General features: G+C 53.0%; 1 protein-coding gene across 2 annotated transcripts in view; it reads right to left on the reverse strand.

Annotated features, from left to right (window-relative positions):
* FLT1 (fms related receptor tyrosine kinase 1) overlaps positions 1 to 22135 on the reverse strand; it is a 220437-nt gene continuing 198302 nt past the window's right edge. For both annotated transcript variants that reach the window (XM_079902951.1, XM_079902952.1), the window contains 10 exons: positions 20427 to 20583; positions 19898 to 19995; positions 19045 to 19167; positions 16966 to 17077; positions 15413 to 15512; positions 9905 to 10010; positions 9486 to 9628; positions 7544 to 7628; positions 5674 to 5768; positions 1 to 2911 (listed from right to left, as the gene is read on the reverse strand). In XM_079902951.1, coding sequence (XP_079759077.1) covers positions 2710 to 2911; positions 5674 to 5768; positions 7544 to 7628; positions 9486 to 9628; positions 9905 to 10010; positions 15413 to 15512; positions 16966 to 17077; positions 19045 to 19167; positions 19898 to 19995; positions 20427 to 20583 — 1221 coding nt within the window. In that variant the 3' untranslated portion in view covers positions 1 to 2709. The remainder of the gene's footprint in view (positions 2912 to 5673; positions 5769 to 7543; positions 7629 to 9485; positions 9629 to 9904; positions 10011 to 15412; positions 15513 to 16965; positions 17078 to 19044; positions 19168 to 19897; positions 19996 to 20426; positions 20584 to 22135) is intronic.

Genomic DNA, 22135 nt, shown 5'->3' on the forward strand with positions numbered 1-22135 from the left:
ACGCAAAATGGAAAATATATGGATGTTTCTGTAAGTTAATTTTATTATATGAAGATGGCATACAAAGTACATTCATAGTGACTAGAGATGTAGGACGAGATTCTGTCTTACTTATATCTGCAGCATATATTCTTGGTTTGTATAAAAGTAACTTTAAAATTCCAGTTTCCTTAAATAGTTCTGCACAAAACACACACACACACACAAATATACATATAGTTACTACCACTGTCGGTCAAAGACGCGCTCCTTCTTTGATCAGTTAAAAGGGGCCGACACGTGGTTGTTTCCTGTGTGGCATTCTTAGGGGCTGGGAAGCGAGGCGCAGCCAGAAGGCCGAGGTCACCTTCTCAGGGTTTGGACCCACTTGCTCCACGGGCCTGAGCGTCATTCTTAGACCAGCTAGATACAGGCTCGCGCGTGGTTCCCGTCCCCTCCTACCCACGCTGCTCCGTGTCCTTGATCTCACAAGTCCTGAAAGGGAGTACTTGTCCCCTCGTTGTTCAGGCCAACCATTTCTGTCGGAGATGACAAATGGGTCTAATAATACCATCAGTCCACTAGTGATTGCATTTTCAGTGCTGTTTCAATGAACCCGTCTGGGACAAGCCCTTCGCCACTGGATACACTCATTCCTCCCAGCTTCCAGTTTTCATTCTATGTTAAGACTCCAGATAAAACCGGACTGATGGGACAGACCCGAGTCTCTGAGGAAGCCGGATTAACACAGTCTAACGTGTTCTTTTGGAAAGATGGTATTACTAAGGCCTCTTAATGATTAAGAGTTAGATTATTGAAATCAAGACATTATATGCATAGCTAAGATTTTGCTTTGTTTTCACTAACTGCTGGATCCTTAACTGATTTGAGAAGACAGGAGAATCGATTGTGGTCTTCTTGTAATTGCCCTGTTTGACCTCCTCCCGGTTACCTGATTTCTACTGTTGCCAGGGGTCACAGGTGCTCTCGGGCTTGTGAAGAACAGGAAGAAGGCCCCCCTCTCCAGGGCCCTGGCCTGATACTGTCTGCACTTGACTCTTGCTGGAGACTGGCCAGAGGCTCCTCCAGCAGAGTCCCCGCCCCCGGAAGCAGCCGATGTCTTGCTGGGGACGTTCCAGCTCTCCCATCTCTTCATACGAAGAGCCTTGAAGCGAGACTGTGGCACACGGGGCAGGAAGCACAGGCCCGTCTATCACTTCCGTCTCAGGTTCCAGAGTTAAGAAGGGAAGCGTCCTCTTCTCTACCAGGAGCAGTGATTCCTTGTGGCCTGTCTGGCTCCAGCTGGCCCCAGAAGGTGTGCACATCCTAAACACGCATCATCACGCAGAGCCAGTGAGGGGTCCAGGGCCTCTGGACCCTGAGAAGTAGGCACCCTTTGGTACCCTGTCTCCCTATTTCCATCATCCTCAGACCCAAGGCAAGGCCCAAAGTAGGTGAAAAGAGGCTTTTCTCCTATTGTCGGCTCATTAACTAATATCCTGAGTCCCCATTCTAGAAGTATCTTGCATAAATTACATACCACCTTTTTCCTCAAGGAGCATAAAGTGCTTAGTAGACATTGGTCAATGCTCTTCTGTCTAAGAGGCGAGCGTGGGTAGGGTCTCCACCGAATAAGAAGGACACCTGGTTGACTTCTGTCCTCGGGTCGCCACGGTTTTCGGGAGTTGGTCTGGTTGGTGTCGAGATGGGGTTTTCACTCCGCCTTCTCTTTTTTCCTCCATCTATCCTAGTTTGGGTCTAGAGTAAACCTACACAAGACTGTTTTCCTTCTCCTCAGCTTCCTTTTATAACTAACTGTACGAAACAGGTTAATACCAAAAACTGAGTTAAGTGTCTTGACTAGATAGATATTAATACTCCAGATGGAATCTGACAGTATCTTTGAAAACGTGGCTTTAAGCCGAACCGGTGACCTAGGAGACCAGACTCACTGGGCTGAGCTTCCTGGGAGCGGCGCGTGGGGAGAGGCGGCCCCCGCCCCCGGCACCCCCCGCCCCGCCCAGCTCAGGGGGCGGGGTCAGCGTGTCCTGCTGGGGGGCCGGCGGGGGGACGGGCTTGGCTTCGAGCTCCACCCAGCGCTGGAGACGAAAGCCGTGCCCCGTCTGGGAAGAGGCACAGAACCCATCCCATAGCTAAGGTGGTGCAATGTGCTTGGTCGTTCCAAAAATTACGTTTGGCCTTTTTTGGCCTCCGCTCACCGCCCACCCCCTGTCCTGTCTGCTCCTCGGCTGGTTCTCGAACGTGGACCCAGTGGCACTGTCCCCATCCCACTCCGTCCCCGTGCCCTGTCCTGTTCTCTTCCTCTCTCCCCTCCTCCTCCCAGGCCTTGTCAGCTGCTGCAGGGCCCCAGAGCCACGCCTTTGCAGCACAGGCCGGTGACAGGTGACAGTGTGTGTCATCAACCAGCCGGAGCCCGGCGGCCCTGGGGCCCCGGGGAGGAGAAGCAAGTCCTGGGGCTGAGGAAGGATTTCTCCTACCCTCTGAGTCCCGCGAGGGTTGGCAGTGGTGCTCTTGGCTTTATCTATCTGGGGTTACATTCTTGTTAGTCAAAAGAGATAAAAAACACTATTAACAGTCACACAAAAGCAGCTGGCTTCTGTGGAAAGGAAAAGGTGTCGATTTATATATGCATAATACTGGCAAAAGCTACTTTTCTGGGGGTATAAATACACACGTGGTTCTAGAAAGAAGGCTGTGCTGAGTCGGGCTCTAGACGGGTGCGGTGGAGTACGGGACCACGGAGTTGTAGTCGGGTGGGGGAGAGCAGCACGAAATCTTCCTCTCCAGCTCCGAGGGGTCATAGGTGAATCTGCGCCGGCCTCTGCTGAGGTGCCCGCAGCTGGCATGGCAGAACGCGGGTCTGCTGAGGTCAGAAAGGCCCGACTCCTTACTTGTACTTGTTACTCTCAAGCTAAAGAAAGAAAAGAAAAGAATCAAAGTTGATTTCTTGGACACACTCAAGTCCACCCCTTAGTGGGTCGTTTGCTCATAGGCGTCCTGGGGTTCATGGCTGTGGAGTCCCACCTCGCCCTCTGCCAGGGTCTCTGGAGCTGCGCACGGCCTCTCTGCCACCAGCTGGGGGTCATTCCGCCGGCCGGCCAGGGCCGAGGGTGGAATTAGTTAAGGCAAACCCAGAACTGCTGGTGGAAAATAGCCCCCAGGCTTGGGTCCAGCCCTCCCCTACGCCTGTGATTGGCTCAGAGATGCTCCCCAGCCCCGCAAGTATTCAAGTCGAATCCCTGGAACCTGTGAAGAGCACTTTATAAGGCAAGAGCTGTGACTGAGCTAAAGGATCTCCGCAGGCGGCGCCTGGCCTGCGTCCCCCAGGTGGGACTCAAGCACAATCACAAGCGTCCTTATAAGAGAGGCGGAGCGGGCATCAAGGCGCACGCAGGAGGAGCGGGAAGGTGGGGCCGAGGAGACGCTGGGGTCGGCGCCGCTGGAGGAGAAGAGGCACGGTCTTCCCTGGGGCCTCCCGAGGGAGCGCAGCCCTGTGACACCTTCATCTTGGACGTCCGGCCTCCGGAACTCCTGTGTCGAGACACCGAGTTTGTGGAAGTTTGTTACAGCCGCCTGGAGAAACTCCTAGAACGTCCTACGGAAAGGTGAGCACAGCCGTCCGTCTCCCTCTCCTGTTTGTGCTCCAGAGGAGAGGCATGTCCAGTTAAGGCGGTGTATCGCGGCAAGGGTGAAGGGGCAGGGGACTGGCTGCTGGCTTCCGTGCGTCGCATGCAGCCCAGGACGCCGCGCCGGGCAGAGGAGCTTCTCTTGTCCTCCCGTGTTTGGTGGGCTTAACAGCTGGGATGAGAATGAGAACCCCGGGCGCCACGACGTTGTTGAATTGGCTCTGCATTAGCGCGCCCAGCCTTTGATCCATGTTCTATGTTTTAGTCTCCGAGTAGAGGATGCAATGGGTGGTTTTCCTTTTTTCCACACGGGAAAGTGTTTCTGGAAGTGTTTTAAAATAGGAGACAAAAGCGCGTGGGTCCCGCTTCTCCCGTCACTCCTCGCGGTGTCCCCTGACCTGCCCGGCGCGCGGCTCCGGGCCCCCGGGCGGGCGTCGCAGAGGACACGCGTGCGCAGGTGTTCGGGCCCGAACGTTCCCGGCCCTCCAGCTCCCTGGGGTTGATGCGCTGTGGGCCCCATCGCTCAGAGGCGTCTGTGGCCACCCTTTGACTTGGATCAGGGCCAGCAAACTAGCCGTGCGCTGGCCACCTGTTTGTGTTTTTTTGTTTTGTTTTAAGCAACAGATGTATTGACGTATAACTTACATACTATGCGATTCACCTGTTTAAAGCGTACAGGCCAGTGGTTGTTAGTATATTTACAGAGGGCTCTTCAGGGCATTTCATATACATGGAATCACGATGCGTCGTGTTTCGTGAGCGGCTCTCTTCACTTAATTCAAGGTTCATCCATGTTGCAGCGTGCATCGGCACCTCATACTTTTTATTGACACATCTCCTTCTGTTGTACGGATATATGCATTTTAGTTATCCATTCGCCAATTGACAGACATTCGAGTTGTTTCTTCCTTTGGTCATTATGAATAACGCTGCTGTGAACATTTGTGTGCAAGTTTCTGTGCGGACGTAAGTTTTCATTTCCGCGGGGTATATGCCTACGGAGCTGAACTGCCGGTTCCTAGACTAACTCTGTTTAGCCTCTGAGGAACTGCTAGACTGTTTCCCGAAGTGGCTGCACTGTTTTATGTTCCTACCAGCGAGCAGACAGGGTTCTAATTTCTTCATGTCCTCGCCAGCACTGACTCTGATTCCAGCCATGCGGGCAGGTGTGAAGAAGGGGTGTCTCACGTGCCTTGCATCTCCCTGATGACTAATGAGGTTAAGCATATTTTCCTGTGCTCCCTGGCCGCGGCTGCCTGCTTCTGTAGGGAAGAGGTGACCGCACACAGCTGCAGCTCCTTGCTCGTGTACTGGGGACGGCTGCTGCTGTAAGCGGCAGAGGCGAGCCTTGGTTTACCCTCTGGCTCTGTGAGTCAGCAGAGCCCTGATTTGGGTACAAGAGGAGCAGGACGGTTCTGCCTGTGGGTGAGTCGGGGGCAGGCATTGGAACCGGGAAGGGACGAGCACCGAGAGGGTCCAGCACCCTGGAGGGTCCAGCGAGAGCCCACGTTTTCTGACGGCATTGCCACCGGCCGCTGTGTGGAGGAAGGAAAGCCACGGTCCACAGGACATGAGCACTCACTTGGAAGGGTTGGGGTGTCAGGAGGGCGAGTCTCAGGACTGGACGGCAGTAGTCGGGGCCCCTCCTGTGCCGCTGCTGCCGGCCCGGGATGGTGAGGGGTGCGCGTCCCCTCCCCGCCCCTGTGAGCAGGTCTCCATCTGACTGTGCACTGTTGACAGTTGGAGACATGGGGCTCCTTTCTACCGAGCGGCTGTGCTGCCTGGGCTCGGACTGCCTGTCCTTGCCCGTAAAGCAAGTTCTGTTTTCCCTTAAATCCCAGTCTTCCTTCCCAGAACGTGGCCCTCAGATGTCTGATTTTATGCCCTCTTTCCTGTCCTTCTGGGGAGAAAAAAGTGCTTTCTGCACGGCCTGGACATTATGGTCTAGGAGGGCAGGTAGCCCTCAAGTATCGCCATGAAACCCTCTCCCCCGGCACCTTCCTTCTCGCCCCTCCGGAAACTGGTCAGAGCCCCCCAGCGTCCTTACTCAATCTTCAGCGAGGCTTTGGGTTTACTCTCGGCCCAGGTGAAGCGCTTTAGCAAGGGAGAGGCCAGCAGGGTGCCACTGTCCAGCTGGTAGTCCTGAAGGGAAGAAGGAAAAGGTTACACCTCTTGCTTGACCCGGAGGGGCCCATGCCAATCGGGGTGTGATGTTGGGATGCGCATCTAAGGTCACTTCAGGCTCTGGCCTCATCTTCCACACTCCCTGCCTGTGAAGACACAGCATTGTCTCCAAATCGGCAAGTCTAAACTTTGTCAGTCACAAGAAATCCCTGTGCCCAGTGACTGAGGCCCCTCCTCCTGACGGTGAAGAAAGCAAATGTAAACAAAAGCGAAAACTGCGGGTACCAGGTGAGCATTTTTCCTAGTCAACTTTTATGCAAATTATTGCTTAAATATATTAAAGATAGCTGGGCGGATGACTTGGCAATGATATGTAAAGACTCTGAGAAATGGTAAAGACACGGTTTAATTTTTCTTGAAGATTCTACAGAATTTTTAGGCCCTCCTGTGTGATGGTTTCCAGCCATTCTGTTTCCTTGTTGGTTCGTATTTAGCACTGAGTTTTATGCAGGGTCCTGACTCTGTTAACACGCCGTTTCCAGTGAGTGGACCCCACACGTGGTTCCTGCCACCTTCAGTCCCCCCGTGGCTCTGTCTGTGTCCTTAACTATCCGTCAGTAAAGGAGCCTCAGGAAGGGGCCTGCCCCAGTTCCCGAGCTACTCAGGCGGGCAGGGCTGAGGGTCAAAGAAGCCTTCCATGTTTTGCTTCGTATCGTCTCCTTGGACTTAAAACCAGTGTTTCTAAGCAGCAAACCAAAATTTCCAGCCACTTTGCCTTTGTATTCACCAGCTTATTTGTAATTTTTTTTTTTTTTTTTTTTTTTTTTAGTGTTTAAATCTTTCCTCTTTATCTGGTGTGTTTGGAAGGTTTTGGTGTTTTTCAGTGGTGACTGTGCTGTGTCTCGAGGCCACGCTCTTTGTGGTCATCACCTTCACACCACAGTAGGTTTTTTTTTTTTTTTTTTTTTTTTTTTTTTTTTTTTTTTGCAGTACGCGGGCCTCTCACTGCTGCGGCCTCTCTTGTTGCCGAGCACAGGCTCCGGACGCACAGGCTCAGCGGCCATGGCTCATGGGCCCAGCCGCTCCGCGGCATGTGGGATCCTCCCGGACCGGGGCACGAACCCGTGTGCCCTGCATCGGCAGGTGGACTCTCAACCACTGCACCACCAGGGAAGCCCCCACCGTAGGTTTTACAGGCCTTTTTTGGGTCACGACTCCGTGAGCGGCCCTGAGATGCAGCGGCCGTGTCTCTTGTCCAGCCCTTCCTCTCCTCCCCTTATTCTCTCAGCCCCACATCCCAGATCTTTTAAAGGGACAAGCTGGTTGAGGCCTCTTGTTTGCTGGGCTGTTTGGGTCACTTTGCCCTGTGTGGTTGGGTGGGAACAGAGGCCTAGGAGATTCTTCCAGGACCTCAGAGCTGCTCGTGGGAGAGGGCTCTCTGTCGCACCACGAAGGTGCAACCACTCACACAGCTTTGAGTTCCTCTAATGCTCTGAAAGCAAGGTTCCATCACTGATGGCCAAGAAGCTTAGAAACACACAGTGAGGTTTCGTAGGGGACTGAGTTACGCCCAGGCAAGGACATGGGCCCTGGAGTGAATCCTGGGTCATCTTCAAACTACAGAATTACTTTCAAATTAGCTGTGTATTCTATGTCTTGTCGTCAGCCCCCCTGAAATGGTCATTTCAGCCACCACTGATTACTGGCCCCCGTTGACCTAGAGCCACCGGACGACTGGAGTCTGTGTTTGGATGGGGTGCACTGAGTAGGTTCCTTCCACTTCCATTACTTACATCAAGCATGGACGTGGCATTTGGTGAAAGTTCTTCAAAGGTTTTGATTTTTTCCAGGCTGATGAAATTGAAAGCATTTACATATCTAAAGAAGAAGCAGAAAGAATAATCAAGACAGGAAAATGCATCCAGTTTTGATTAGTCAGGAGACCATGGGCACCACGTCCCAGCTAAGGTGAACCCAAACACTGGGAGTCACCTCATCCCTCTTGAGGCTGCAGTTCTCTGGCTGTGTTTCCCTGGGAATCCAGACAGTGGTGCTACTTCCTCCTGTGGTTGCTAATCCACGTTGCATAGTTTTGAGCAAGACCCCAGAGGGACCCTTGAGAGACGAGGCAGTGGTCAGGCCTCTGGTCCCCCGTGGAACCAGATGGTGTCGGGCCAAGAAGAGACCTGGGTCGTCATCTGGTCTAAACACCCATGTTACAAAGAAATGGGAAATGATGCCCAGAGAGGTGATGTGGCTTCACCACGTACAGCTGCTACTTCTGCAAGGACATGGCCCGTCAGGGTCCCACAGCTGATTCAATGGCATAATCGAGCACCAGGGCTAGTCTTGTGTATCCAGGTTTGCGATCACAGGTCGGGAGAAAGGGGTAGTATTTGGATGAGCTCCCTGTGGCTGCCTGCTGAGCTTTGGTTGATCTGTTAGGAGGGGCCGGCAGAGGGCCCCACTGTACGCCCCCTCACCTGCGGCCCTGTCACCACCGACAAGGCCCCGTCTCTTAGGCGAGCTCCCTATTGGGCCCAAGGCTAAGCAACAGACCGGAAAGGCCCGCGTAACTTTGACACCTTCCTCCCCAGGTCTGACCCAATCCGCCCCTGCTAATTTATTTAATCCACGCTTACTTTTCTCATCTTTAAAACAATGGATGACTCATCTGGGCCGGTTGTGAAGTATGAATTGTGCCGCTGACCTGTGACCCCGCACCGCAGATCTGGGCCGGCCACTGGACTTCTTCCAGGCCCGTCCCAGACCATTAGGCTTTCCAGCTCTTCCCTAGTCGCTTGCCAAGCTTGACTGAACTGAGGTTGGAGCCCTAGGAGTGTACCGACTGCAGGCAAAAATGCTAGAAGGCCCGCAGGATAGTCTAAAAGTCCGGAGACGAGTCCTGACTACACGGGGGCAGGGAGGGAGCGTCAGAACACCTGGGTTAGAAGTTCTGTTCTGCGGCTTTCGAGCCGCACAGTTTTGGCGAGCTGTCCTCTGGAGCTTTAATGTCCCCACTTGTATACCAGGAACACTTCATAGGACTGGTCTGAGCATTAAAGGAGGTGATGTATCAAAGAGCCCAGCATGGTACCAGACCACACAGCACGTGTCTAACCATGAGCACTGAATGTGTGTGACACACGTGTCATCGCTAGGACTGAGGTGCTGACCCCGCCCAGCACGGCTACTCGGTACATCTTTCTTCCCTTACACCTTCTCCAGTTTCCTCTAGGCTAACGAGAGGTACTTAGTTTGTCAGGTAAGAAAACAAATCCACTTTGTTGCATTTTATCGAAGGTATCATGAAAAAAGTCAAGGTCATTGGGGGGAACAAAAGAGGAGTTCTTCTAGAATAAGACAGACTAAAGAAATGAAAGAAAATGCAAAGTGTTCTTGATTGGATGATGCTTTTAAAAAAGGTACATGAGACATTTGGGGAAAATAATGGAGATTTGAAAATTCAATAGCATGAAGGGATTATCAGTTTTCTTTGGTGTGGTGGCACAGAGGACAGTCCCTTACGAGAGGTATACCAAAGTATGTAGAGGGAAGGTGTTACAGTGCCTTATGCCCTTTTCCAAAAGGTTCGGCAAAAGGAAAAATACACACACACACACACGTATCGAGTACGTACACGAAATAAGGTAAAATGTATGTTTGGGTTTAGGAGGTGGGCTTTTTTTTATGTTTGAAAATTTTATAAAATGAAGTTGGGGAAAGAGATCTTACCTGACATTATCAGAACTTCCTGAATTAAACTTTGGAGCAGAAATATCTTCCTTGAAGAAGTCCTCTGAGAAGGCAGGAGTTGAGTACGTAAACCCACTATTTCCTGTCAGTATGGCATTGAGTGGGATGTAGTCCTTGCCATCCTAAAACACCAAAGACAGGTGTAGTCGCATGCATTTCTACTTCAGCCTGTTTCTGTGGGACACTGTTTCAGTTCAACTATGTCATTTCCACAATCTTGCTTGTGTCTGGGGAAGATAAGTCTGCACACACCCGCACACGCCCACACCCCCCCACACACGTGTTTTCTTTTATTCCTGAGCTCAGCTATTAATAGCCTTTAAAATAACAGACAAAGAAGACACTCCCTTGACTTATATTGAAGGCATCTGGCCTTCTGCTATTCTAGATAAATTTACCTGTTGTACATTGGCTTGAAGCAAGTCGCCTAGTTTTTCCACAAGTTCTGCGAATCTTGGCCTTTCTTTTGGGTCTTTGTGCCAGCAGTCCAACATGATCTGGTAGCTGTTGGGTGAGAGCACAGCAGAGGTTGCTGGAGAGCAGTGGGGAGTACATCGACTGCCCTACACACTGGCCAAGGGATGGGTGTTGTCATGGGTATAAAGATGACGCTTCTCGTAGTTATGTAGTGTTTGCTCCACTTTTACATGTGGGTACGCAGCCACGACACAAAAAGGCTGCTCGCGCCAGGTCCTGCTGGTAGTGGAAAACACGTCTAGACAGGTAGACTCTCAAACCAATCCCCCCGGAGCCCATGACGACCCAGGCTGTTGGCGGGAGCGGGGGCTGAGCTCTGAGTGAAGCCGAGCTGTCTGGGGGGAAACGCCAGTGGTCACTCGGCCATGAAGTATCACGTCCTCCCCTCCCTGTGCAAAGCAGGACAGTGTCCTTAAAGGTGGAAAGTGGATATAGACACAGATATCCACGGGTGAATAGTCTGCAGTCTTAGGAGCTTCTCAGGCTGGAATGAAGCCTCCCCTGGGCTCCTGCATGAGCACATGGGATGTCTCACCCCTCACAGTTGCCTTGTCGAGCTCAGCAGTGGAGGTGGGCAGGGGGAGGCACTGTGTACACGACCGACATCGCTTCCAAAAGGTGGACGTCCACACAGTGTGGGTAGCTCCTCGGGCCGTATGCTAGTTCCTTCCATGTGGCTGACTGCCCCACCCCCAGCATCTCAAACTGGCCTCTCCCCGCACAAGGCAAAAGTACAGGCTGGCTTCTGGCTATGAAACCATTTGTCTTAGTGTCCCAGAAGCCGACTCTTGTCCCGGGATTTAAATGTCAACAGGGTTCCTCTGTGATGCTCCTGACACTTTAGGCCGAAGGGTATCGGGCTCCTCTCAGTCACGTCTGCAGGGAGTAGAGGTCTCTGCCTGCCCCTTCTGGGCAAACCACCTGCCGAGCATCTGTACACACACTGGCTTAAGGATCTATTCTCTTTGTTCTCGGGATGTTGATTGTAAGTCATCTCTTCTCTCGGGAGATCCCCTAGAGAGGACTCTGACCAGGTCGGATCAAAATCTGAATGGGCCTGGACTCTGGATCTGGGTCAGAACCCGGCTGGGAGCCCTGCTCAGGCAGGGACCTCCTCTCCAGACCCCTCACCTAACCCAGGGCCTGCCTGTGCGCGCTCAACAGATGTCTGCTGAAGGAAGTCAGACTGGTCTCCTAGAAGAGAACGCGCTGCTCCTTCCATGAATCCCTAATTCCCAAGGCAGACCGCAGACACGGCTGGGACCTGGGCGCTGCCGGGATGCGCCTGAGGTGACGCATCCCTGCTGCCGCCTCTCAGGTGTGAGCCTGCAGGCGGCACCCACAGCTCCAAGTGTCTCTTAAGGCTCTCCCTATTTTGTGTCCAAGCCTATGAGGTGGCTGACAGGGAGAATATAGGAAGGTTAAAAAAAAAAAAAAAAAGCAGAGTATGAGGAGGGATATAAAAATAACAGTGAGAAAAGGTTGAAACTACAGGCAGAGTTAAGATGCGCAGTTTATATCATGATTTTGAGTAGTTTGACAGAGGCTGTGCTCTAAGCTTCCAGGCAGCTGGTGAAAGGAAGGAATAACCAGTTAAATGGTGCACATGAGCTGGAAGCTAAAAAGAAACCAGCTACTTGGAGGAAGGATGGCTCTTCCCAGAACGGAAATCTGAAAGGAGGTTCTTGCAGACACCTCTCAACTGCATCATTATCATCCGAGTCATAATGACTTCATGGGATGGCCTTGTGCATCGTCTTTCGATGCTGGCCAAGTCTCAATGGCAAAAAATACCATTCAGTAAAAACAATTCTAAGAGGCAGAACAGTGTGGTCCAGGTGTGTGTGTCCAAAGGCTCTGATTTAACCCCAGGATAAACTTCTAGGTACCCAAGGGGTTGGGAGCACCACGTGGTCTTCAGAATGTTCCACGGGCACTGGTCTTCACAAGCAAACTCTCCTGATACTTGGCTGGTGGAGCTGAGGTCCTCCTTTCTGATAGGATATCTGCTTGCTGGGTACTTAAGTCTTTGTTTAGGGACGGACAGGAGTTCATAAAGATCACGTGTCTGAATTGCTAACTTTCCTCCATTTGTCCAAACTTCTGGGTCAAGACTCTTTTCAGAAGATGATTCTGGTTCCCTCCCACCTGTGTCTCATCTACTGGACCTGTTTGACCTAAACCCTAGGGGCGGGCTGTGGGTTGACTTGTTCTAAGAGTGGTGAGGGCCCTTGGGTGAGTGTGCTGTGTGGTCTGGTGTCAGGTACCACTGCAGTGGGGCTCAGCTTATAGACACCAAGGAGGCTGGGACTCTGGGCTGTCGTCGCTGCTCTCTGGGGGACACAGGACAGGTCCTTTAACTCTCCCTGACGAGCAGTGCCTTAGAGTGCGGGCTCAAGGCACGTGCTCCTTCCAGGCAACCCAGGCCAGCCTGCTAGCGACCACAGGGCTAGAGTAGCGTAAGACAGTCCCATGTGGATCTCATATTAAGGTCCGTTTACACATCTTACTAATTTATTGAGACAGGTACAGAAATGCACGCTACAGAGGCAGGTGGTCACGAGACTCGAGTCTGGGATCCTCACCCCAGGGGTGTGGGCTGTGGCAGAGGCTGGCCTGTGTCTGCCTTACCTTGTCTAAGGCTCCCTTGTCTCTAGCAAGAAACATTCTCAGAGGCCACTGGAAGAACAGTAAATATATACACAGATATTCTATACAAGGCAGCCAAAGCAAGACAGGCTTGAACGAGGCAAAAAAAAAAAGGGGGGGGGGGCGTGCCCTGAGAATAGGGAGCATTTGGTCAAGCAGAGGCCCCAGGCTTATCCCGACCAGCATCACTTCGCTGCTGAGAGGCAGCTGGTGGGGGAAATTCAAGGCCTGTGAACAGGAGTCTCCCAGGTTCCTCTCTGCTGAAACCAGCCGAAGGGACCACCTGCAACTCTTGCTGTTTTTTATTTTGATTCTTGGTTTCTGACTTCTAGTTTCCACTCCTCTTGCCTAAGATTCAGTGCAAATCATCTCAAACACCAAAGGAAAAGAAAAAAAAAAATCAAAACATTCATTATTTCTTCCCTTATTGAAAGACATCTGATTAAACAGGCTCTGGGCGAGGAATGAGTGACTCACGTTAAAACCGTTTTACATCACTAAGTAAACAGGTTTAATAAAGAAAAGAGACACCAGTTACACCCAACCCCATGGCCCTTCTAGAAAATGAGCCAGGGGTGACGGGACTGTGAGAAAAGCTTCCTTTCCAAGCTATCACCCAAGCTCCCAAGGGCACGCCAATTTAGACCAAGTTCAGGTCACAGAACCCTAGTTCTGAGAGCTGCCCTTCATCCTCACCAGGGCCTTCCCGCTGTTGGAACAAACAGGAGGGAAATGACTCCAACAGCTTTCAAACGCCGAGGGTTTGAATTCTGGACTTCTCAATAAACGAATCACAAAGCTCCTTCTTTGTTTTTATAGTTTCTAAATTAAACTCCCTAGAATTGAGGGACCATCCTTCTTTCTGTGGACTGGGGTACAAGTGCTACCTTATATAAAGACTTGAAGGTTTGATAAAGTCCAAGTGAGTTTTGGGCCCAAAGTTGATGTGAGTTCTTTTGGACCAGAACCTGGATAAGAATTGGAAACACACCCTGCAGGTGTGTAGCGTGGTGCTGGGGGCTCTGGACTCAGACTCGGTTTGCTTAACTAATTGGCAAAGTGGCAAATCACTTAGGTGTTCTGTGCCTTGGTTGTCCCATCTGTAAGATGGGGATAATAACAGCACCCACTTTACAGGGTTGTTATGAGAATGAGGTAAATTAATGTTAAAGTGCTTAAGACAGGGCCTGACGCTTAATAATCACTAAATAACTAATAAAGGCTGTTGTTAACGACCGCAGTCATTACTGTTAGTCACTGGGAACTTGCTTTTGAGATTTTCAGATTATATGAAAAGTCCAAGGAAATATTTAATTCAAAGCATGAGTGGACATATTAGACGTTTCTTCTAAGGAACATGGGGTATATTCTTAACAGTCCTGTGATCTAGGGAGCTCAGTCCAGAGGACCGCCTTTAAATCTGTCTCCTCTCTACTTAGCCGACAAATCATGAGACTTCTCAAAGGCTTAGTTTCGTCACGCATCCAATTCAGGTGAAAATTCCTGTCTGCTTGCCCCTCAAGCGGGCTGGGATCTTCGCTTAGAAAACTGTAAAGTGCAAAGTCATCTCATTTGAAACCAGACCTCCTGGTGTCTGCCCCTGTCCACCACGTAAAAGCAGGGAGCACTTGAGAACTCTCCCGCCTTTAAAATCTCTCTCCAGTCCAGCGCAGGCCTGGGGCTAATCTAGCCGCGTCCCCAGCTCTCAGAAGGGCCTTGTGCTTTGCTGGCAAGGACACCACGTACGACTGAGAAGGCCGGGTCCCTTCTCCCCTCTGCACTCAGGCCGCTCCCCAGCCCCGCCTCCGTGGCCTGAGTCCCCCGTCCTCATGGTCCCGGGTCTGACCTAGCTTGTCTCTGGGCCGTGGAGGAAAGAGAGGGCACTTTGGCCAAGCGCACACTTCCTTCGTTCCCTCCGACTCCTCCCAAAGGCCATCGAGGGGCTCCTCACAGCCCCAAGTTGTGCGGGTGGGAGGGGGAGGGCCCCCTGTCTGTTCAGGAAAGGTGGTACCGCTGCGAGCATGGACGGGGGCGGGGGGGGGACGAGTCCTTGTCTAGCAGCCTGACAGAACTGCCGGGGTCATCACCTTCCTGCCCAGGCCTCAGGGCAAAACACCCACAGAGTGTCAGGAAGACAGAGTCTGAGAGGGGCGAGCAAGCACTTGTCCAAGGTGGACAGCCCTCACCCTGGTCCTTCCGTCCTCCTAGAGCCACAGGGCCAAGCGGAGGGGCCACCGCCAGCAGCAGCCCCAGCCGCCTGCTCCGCACAGGCCGAAGGTGCCTCGTTGCCCACGCGGGCCTCTGGGGAGCAGGGTTCCTACCCAGTCCGGACCCCCGTTCCTCTCCTCCACGTCTCCCCCTACACTCCAGCCAGCCCCCCACGGTCCCGGGTGTGGCTGGAGGGCCGGTCAGCTGCGGAGCCCGTGGGCCCACTTTGTGAGCGGGCACGGGTCTGGCCTCCACTTCCCGGGCGGGCTCTTCAGTTGTGCCCGGGCTCCTAGCTAGAAGCTGTGTTCCTAATTTCGGCTCGCAGCTCCGTTGGGGGTGGAGAGAAGCCCTAGGTAGGGACGGGTCCAGGACGTGACGCCTCGCTTCTGGAACGTGCTCCCGGGCACGGCTGGGCCCCAGGGGGCTAGGCAGGGGCGACCCTGGGGTAAGGAGAGCCCCCTGCATCTCCCAGGACAGGGGCTCTGGACGTCAGCAGCACGTCCCCTTCCTGGGGCGGCCTGGCCGGGGGTGCGGGGGTGGGGAGCCATGGGCTGGAGGTGACGGGGGCTCACATTTCGGGCGTGGCGTACTCCGGGGCCCGCATCCTCATGCCGTCCTTCAGGCGGCTGCAGAAGTCCTCGTCCATCTGCACGCCCGGGTACGGGGACCCACCTGTACCGGAACACAGGGCACGTTATGGCCTCAGGGCACGAAACGCCCCGGGGGACAATTCCGTGTCTCTTTCCTCCCTTCCAGGCGAGGGCTGGGTAGTGAACTCCTGGTGATGGGAACGGACCTCAGCGCGCAGCGCAAGCCCCAGGGCACCTCAGCGGATCCTTGCTGGCGCTTGGCGCCCTGGTGCTGGGTGTCAGATGCCCGCAGGCCGTTCCCATGGCTGCTCTGGTCTGTTGGGTCAGGAGAAAGGGTGGCACCTGAGGGGTCCCTCCCCTCTCCCTACAAGGAACCCTAGAGAAAGCCCAGCATTTAGAGACTCCTTCCTTGAGTTAATGAGCTGCTTTTTAAAAAGCCAGTAGACTCGGAGGCGGTCACTGGTGGCTCACTCGCACCTCACTGAGAACGACTAACTCACTACTCTCGTGTGAGGTTCGCACAGCACTGGGGGACCGGTTGCCGTGAGGGGCCGAGGGAAGGGGGCCAGGAGCTGCGGGACTGGGCTGGCTGCTGTGGGGCGGGGCTTGCAGGGGGCCCCGAGGAGCCTTTGTCTTTTGCCAGTTTTTCTGGGCAGGATCGCAGGTGACCGTCCCTCTTAGAGGGACTGGTGGCTGAGGGAGGGCTCGGGGGTAGCAGGCCCTCCCGATCTGCCCTGTTGCAGACCTCGAACCGAGTCTGTCTCAGCATTTGTTTGTCTGCACTTTCGAGTGATTGCTGTCAGGAGGAAGCAGCTGGGCGGCGTGCAGCACTGGCCCTGTGTCACCGCGGGGCCACTGTGGCCGCCAAGCTGCTTTCAAAGACTGGAAGCAACAGGTGCCTGTCATCGAAAGCAGAGGAATGTTTTTCACACATTACAGGAAACCAGGGATGTTACTGGGTGACTTTTTATTTGCTCTGCAAGGCAAGTTTCTGGCAAAGTCCGAAGGCCTCTTGGCTAGACCCGGCGTTCGGGAGGCCTCGGTGCATGTCTGCGAGCAGATGGGGCTCCGGGCGCACCTGTGTGCTTGGACGCCTTGGACACGGCTTCCAGCCACCGCAGTGGGTGCTGGTGGAAGCAGGGTAAATACACCCAGCGTAAACCAGTGTCGGGGGCTGGCTGTGCTGACATCAGAGGCACGGGTTGAGCTGTGTGTGTTGGGTCTTTCCTGGGAAATTCTGCAGGGAGAGGGGGACGCGGGGAGGGAAGACGAATGGGTGTTTGAGGAATTAGAAGAAGGGGGCCGAGGACAGGGAAGGAGCAGCCAGACTGGCTGAAGACAAGCCTGACTGCGGCTCTTACTCCGGTGAGACGTCGTGCACGGCCCTACGAACATCTTTGCGGCGCAGGCGCACGTGCACACGCCACCCGCCTGAGCCTACGTGGGTGTCAGATGCTGATCTGCCCGCGGAGGCTCGGCAGAGGGGCGGGCGCTCGGTCCTGGCCCGTCTGCTCGCGTCCTGCCCCCGGGTTTACCTAAGGAGAAGATCTCCCACAGCAGTACTCCGTAAGACCACACGTCGCTCTTAGTGCTGTAGCTTTTGTCAAAGATGGATTCGGGAGCCATCCACTTCAGAGGAAGTCGAGTCTAGAAAAGGGCAAGGGGGCCTTGAGCAGGAGAACGTGACGACAGAGCACATTCAACCCGTGTGCCCACGGGGTCACCTCCCAGATAACATTTGGCCTATAAGTCATTTCCTAGAGCAGCGATGGTTTCCCAGCATGGAGGAAACTCATAACATGCAGTGTTACGCTGCAAGGGGGAGAGCGGTGTGCTACACCAGTTCCTGTGATGGCAGCAGTTGTTCAGTGAGCCCTTCCTACGAGCACAGCATGTCCTGACTCTGACTCTGTAAGAAATCCTTCTCCCCACAAGAGCTCACACTCTACAGAGACCTGGGAAAGAGTGATCTGAAGTAGAAGGCATCCTGAAACTCGATAATTTCCTGGAATTTTTCTTAAGGATTTTGAAAGGCATTCCTATTAAATAAAAAAAAAAGGATTTAAAAAGTCATTGAATGGGGGGAGTTGGCAAAGGCGCCAGAAAGAAGGAAGTTGATAGTTGATGGACAGTATTCAGGATGCCATGTGGCTGGCTTTCAAGCAGGAACTCCAGTGAGTTAGGCCCGGCCACTTCAGAGGGATGGGGATTGACAGGGAGCCTGGGATAGTGGAGAGACAAAGAGAAAAAGAGGGGGGAGGGCCAGGGAGAGGCTGAAAGAGACACGGATGGACACAAAAGAAGCACAGACTGACACATGGGTAGATGCCATCTTTGCAAATCGGGGCTCTCAAGGAAAGCTTGTTGTTTTCCTTTTATAAAAAGAAACAGTGGGGCTGGGCTTCCCTGGTGGCACAGTGGTTAAGAATCCGCCTGCCAATGCAGGGGACATGGGTTTGAGCCCTGGTCTGGGAAGATCCCACATGCCACGGAGCAGCTAAGCCCGTGCGCCACAACTACTGAGCCTGCGCTCTAGAGCCCACGAGCCACAACTACTGACCCCGCGCGCGTGCCTAGAGCCAGTGCTCTGCAACGAGAAGCCACCGCAATGAGAAGCCCACGTACTGCAACGAAGAGCAGCCCCTGCTCGTCGCAGCTAGAGAAAGCCTGTGTGCAGCAGTAAAGACCCAATGCAGCCAATAAATAAATAAATAAATAAAAGAAAGAAACAGTGGGGGACTTCCATGGTGGTCCAGCAGTTAAGACACTGTGCTTCCAGTGCAGGGGGTGAAGGTTCGATCCCTGGCCAGGGAACTAAGATCCCACATGCCTCACAGTGCGGCCAGAAAAAAAAAAGAAAACAGGAAAAAAAACTGTGGAGGAGAAGTGGTTCTCAAAGTATAGTCCTGGGACCAGCTGAGGCACATTCTCAGGCTCCACCCAAGACTTTCAGCTGAACAGGCTCTCCAGGTGATGTGTGTGCTCGCTCAGGTTTGAGAACCGCGACTGTGGAGTAGTCATCAGAGCCCAGACACAGACTTAATTAAGGCTTCAGGGTAAAGGCCAGAGAAGAGGGGGCACAGGAGGTCACCCGCAAAAGCAAAAATAACACTGTGTTCAGAAACAGGCGGGGAGGAGAGGCCCGTGTGAGCTGGCAGCGATGCTGGGTCTGAAGGCAAACCCGGGAGGGACGCGATTTCCTCCCCGGCAAGGTCATCCTGACGCCTGCCCCCGCCCTTCCTGAGATGTGTACACCTGCTGAATCCATCACCCGGGTTTATCTGAGGGGAAGAGTCCAGGCTGTTCTTTCCAGCGGCCCAGGGAACTCCCCCAGGGGGCAAAGGGGAGGGGACGCTGTGGTCCCCGCAGGGCCCACTGAACAGCGCTCCGGAGCCCAAAGGACAGGAGCCGGGCAGGGACAGGGGAAGGACAGGAGGAGGGGACCGTGGCCTCCCGGAGCCCCGTGCGAGGGCTCTCGGGTCCACGGTGCACGCGGACCATTCGCCTCCACAGGAAGCGCGTGCTGGTTTTCAGCGACCCCTGCCGAGGGCTTTGGTCTGTGGTTTGGAAATGATAGGGCCTAAATGAGCCCAAGAAACGTCCAACTGACTTACGTCTCCTTTTCTCACGTAATCGGGGTTCTTATAAATATCCCGGGCAAGGCCAAAATCGCAAATCTTCACCACGTTGTTCTCAGACAGCAGTATGTTTCGTGCTGCCAGGTCCCGATGAATGCACTAGAATAAAACGGTGGCATGATCAGTGCATGTCCTCGATCTCATCGGCTGATTGCCTGCGCCTTCTCGGTGTTCTCCTTCTGAACTCGGGGATCCCTTTCGCACGCTTCCTTCACATGAAGGGAGCGGCTCCCAATGCATGTGGTGTCGCCCCAAACGTGAAGCACTCCTCTACCAGTACAGACCCCCGGAGGCCCCCAAGTCAAGAAAGGCCCCGAATCCCCTTTGCTACTGTGTTGCAGGACAGCATCGGGGAAACAGAGCTGGCCGTCGGGTTCTCCCAGGGAGCACAACTTCCCCAAAACCTCTTATCCTGAGCTGCTGAGAGCAGATCACGATCTAGCTGGAGTTTCCTGGGAGGACCCCACTGGGATGTATTAATAGAGGCCCTCCCATGGAGTCGTGTAGTCTGAGAGTCTGGCCAGCTCTGAAAACACGCCAGAGGACGTTGTGGAGCACAGGTGCCAGGTGCATCTAGTCTGAAACCCAGCGAGCTTTTCCCCTGCAATTGAGTCCTACCTGCTGGTACCCAAGAGTCACTGTACTCAAACTCCCTCATATCAGGATAAATGAGGTCGTGTGTTGTGAAGTTCCCTCTACATTTAAGGACACACATACAAGCAAATACGAGGAAAACTGGATTTATAGCACAGGTGTGTGTTTGCCCCTGTGAACATCCACACGACCGGGTCTGGGGAAGAAGCAAAACAGTAAAGATCGTGAGGCTGACCTTTCTGGAAGACAAAAACTCCATGCCTCTGGCCACTTGAAAACTGTAAGAAATCAGATCTTCCATAGTGATGGGCTGCTTGTAGAAATCGTCGGAATCTGGAAAGCATTAAAACCGTAACTGTTTGTAAGGCTCTTGTTATGCCACCAAATCCCAGTTTATTGGAACAATGTTAGCAAAACACGAAACAAACCAACAAGTAGATCAGAGTTCATTTTCGAGAGCATTTTTGAGTTTCGACATGAATATCCGAGATTTTTCCAGGCCTCTAGCCCATTTTGCCCAAGCACGGGGGGCAGGGGATGATCCATGAAGACAGAAAGGCCGGAGGGGAGACAATTGTACAGTTCCCTGTCAAAATTAGTAACTCTGTAAATAATCTAAATTCAAATCTTATCTCCCCAGGACATTACGCTTCGAGTCTCCCACGGGTGTTTACTAGGGTGATAAATAAGAAAACTATTTCAGAGATGCACAGTATGCTGTAAAAATATCCCAGACTGTAGGACAGGAAGGAATTAATACCTACCCTCCTCTTCCTCGGCATCACTCAGACTTTTATCCTCCTGAAACCCGGAGCTTGCGAAGCTCTCGCTGCTGGTAACACTATCTAGTCTCTGTTTCTCGCCCTGCTCCAGGTCTGGCTCCATTTTCTCTTTCTTAGGCTCCACGTGTAAGGCTGCATCCTTTAACAGACCAAGAAAGACACAGATGAAAGGGACAGAACAGTAACGGGGAGACCAGTCCCTCAAGCTGGCACTCGCCTGCACTAGGAGAATGTCGTCCGACAAAATGGACAGTACATTAGTAGCCTGGCTTCGCCTGGGGTTGTGGAGTCTCTTCTGCTCTTGGGCTCCCTGACAGCATCTCGGGGAGGATAAAGGAATATCCACGGCAGCTGCTATTAACTGAGAGCTTACTCGGTGTGAGCCAGTACACTAAGAATCTCCGGGACATTTTCTCTTTTAATCTTTCCAACAATTTTATGAAGTAGTTCTTGCTTGTAATACACGAGGGAATTATGTTCAGAGAAGTCAGGTAATCGAAGTCACATGCAGCTAGTAAATGGCAAAGCTTGAACCCAGGTTCGGCCAACTCCAATCTATGCCCTTGAGCGCTTTTCCATGCCGTGCACCATCTTGTGAAAGAGGATACGGGATGACAGAAAAGGATCCCCGGTCAACTCGGGGCCTTTGTAATCCCTGGGAGGAGTAATAAGATCTCTGGTTTCCTTGGAGAAGGAGGGAGCATGAACATTTCCTTGTCTCCCCTGCATTCAGAACAAAGATAGAGTTTGATGCTAATGAAGGTAGGAAAGGCCTTTCAGCCTGGCCTGGGCCTCTAAGCCCTGGTGTGTACCTGGTTCTTTCATTGACCATGTGATCTCGAACAAACCACCTTGCTTTTCTGGGTTTCCTTTCTCTCATCGGAAGAGCTCGATCATCTTATTACGTTTTGACTCACGGGAAAGGAGTTGTTGATTCAGGGTGGAACCAGAAAAGATTTTTATCACCTTTTCGTAATTCACCTCATCACTGTGACACTAGAAACAGGACTCCCAGTGGCTTCATGACTCGACCGAGTACCTAGCTCAGTCCTGCTAGATGGCAGTGCCAGACAGGGTCGGAGAGGGACTGGGGTTCAGTGGTGTCCCCCGATCCGCCCGCCCTTCGGGGCAGGGCTGAGATTCCCCAGGCTCCCCATCCTTCCGTGGCTTTTCCTGGAAGTGTCACAAAGTGGGAACGGTCCCTCCACTAGAGGGCGCCGTGGGAGCAAGCAGAGGACAGAGGAGGCTGCTTCAGCCTGACAAACCCTGGAAGCGTGGAGGGTCCCCGGCTCCTGCCCCCACCCCCGACAGGAGACCCTCCTGTGCCGCAGAAGGGGAGTCAGGCCTCAGAGGGAACCCCGACTGCCGTCCAGGTGACCTACCTGAGTGGAGATGGAGATCGTAACTCTTGGTTATTACGTGTCCCCGAGGCAGTTAGACTCGATTCTGCTCAGTGGGGGACAGAAATTGTATTTTCCACAAGACCCTTCCCAGGACAGAAGGCAGCAGCGGAAGGGGGCTGGCAAAGATGCTGGGGTGAAAAGGGCTCGAGTCTTTGGCGTGACTCCAAGGACCGTCACTCAAGACTCCTTCACCCCTCCCTGACTCCCAATCAACGGTATATTTAGTTTTGCTTATTGGTAACCATTTCTGGTAAACGTTGATTTATTGAACTTTTGGGGCTCTGACAG

The sequence above is a fragment of the Stenella coeruleoalba genome, assembly GCF_951394435.1.
Source record: "Stenella coeruleoalba genome assembly, chromosome: 18".
NCBI classification, from domain to species: domain Eukaryota; kingdom Metazoa; phylum Chordata; class Mammalia; order Artiodactyla; family Delphinidae; genus Stenella; species Stenella coeruleoalba.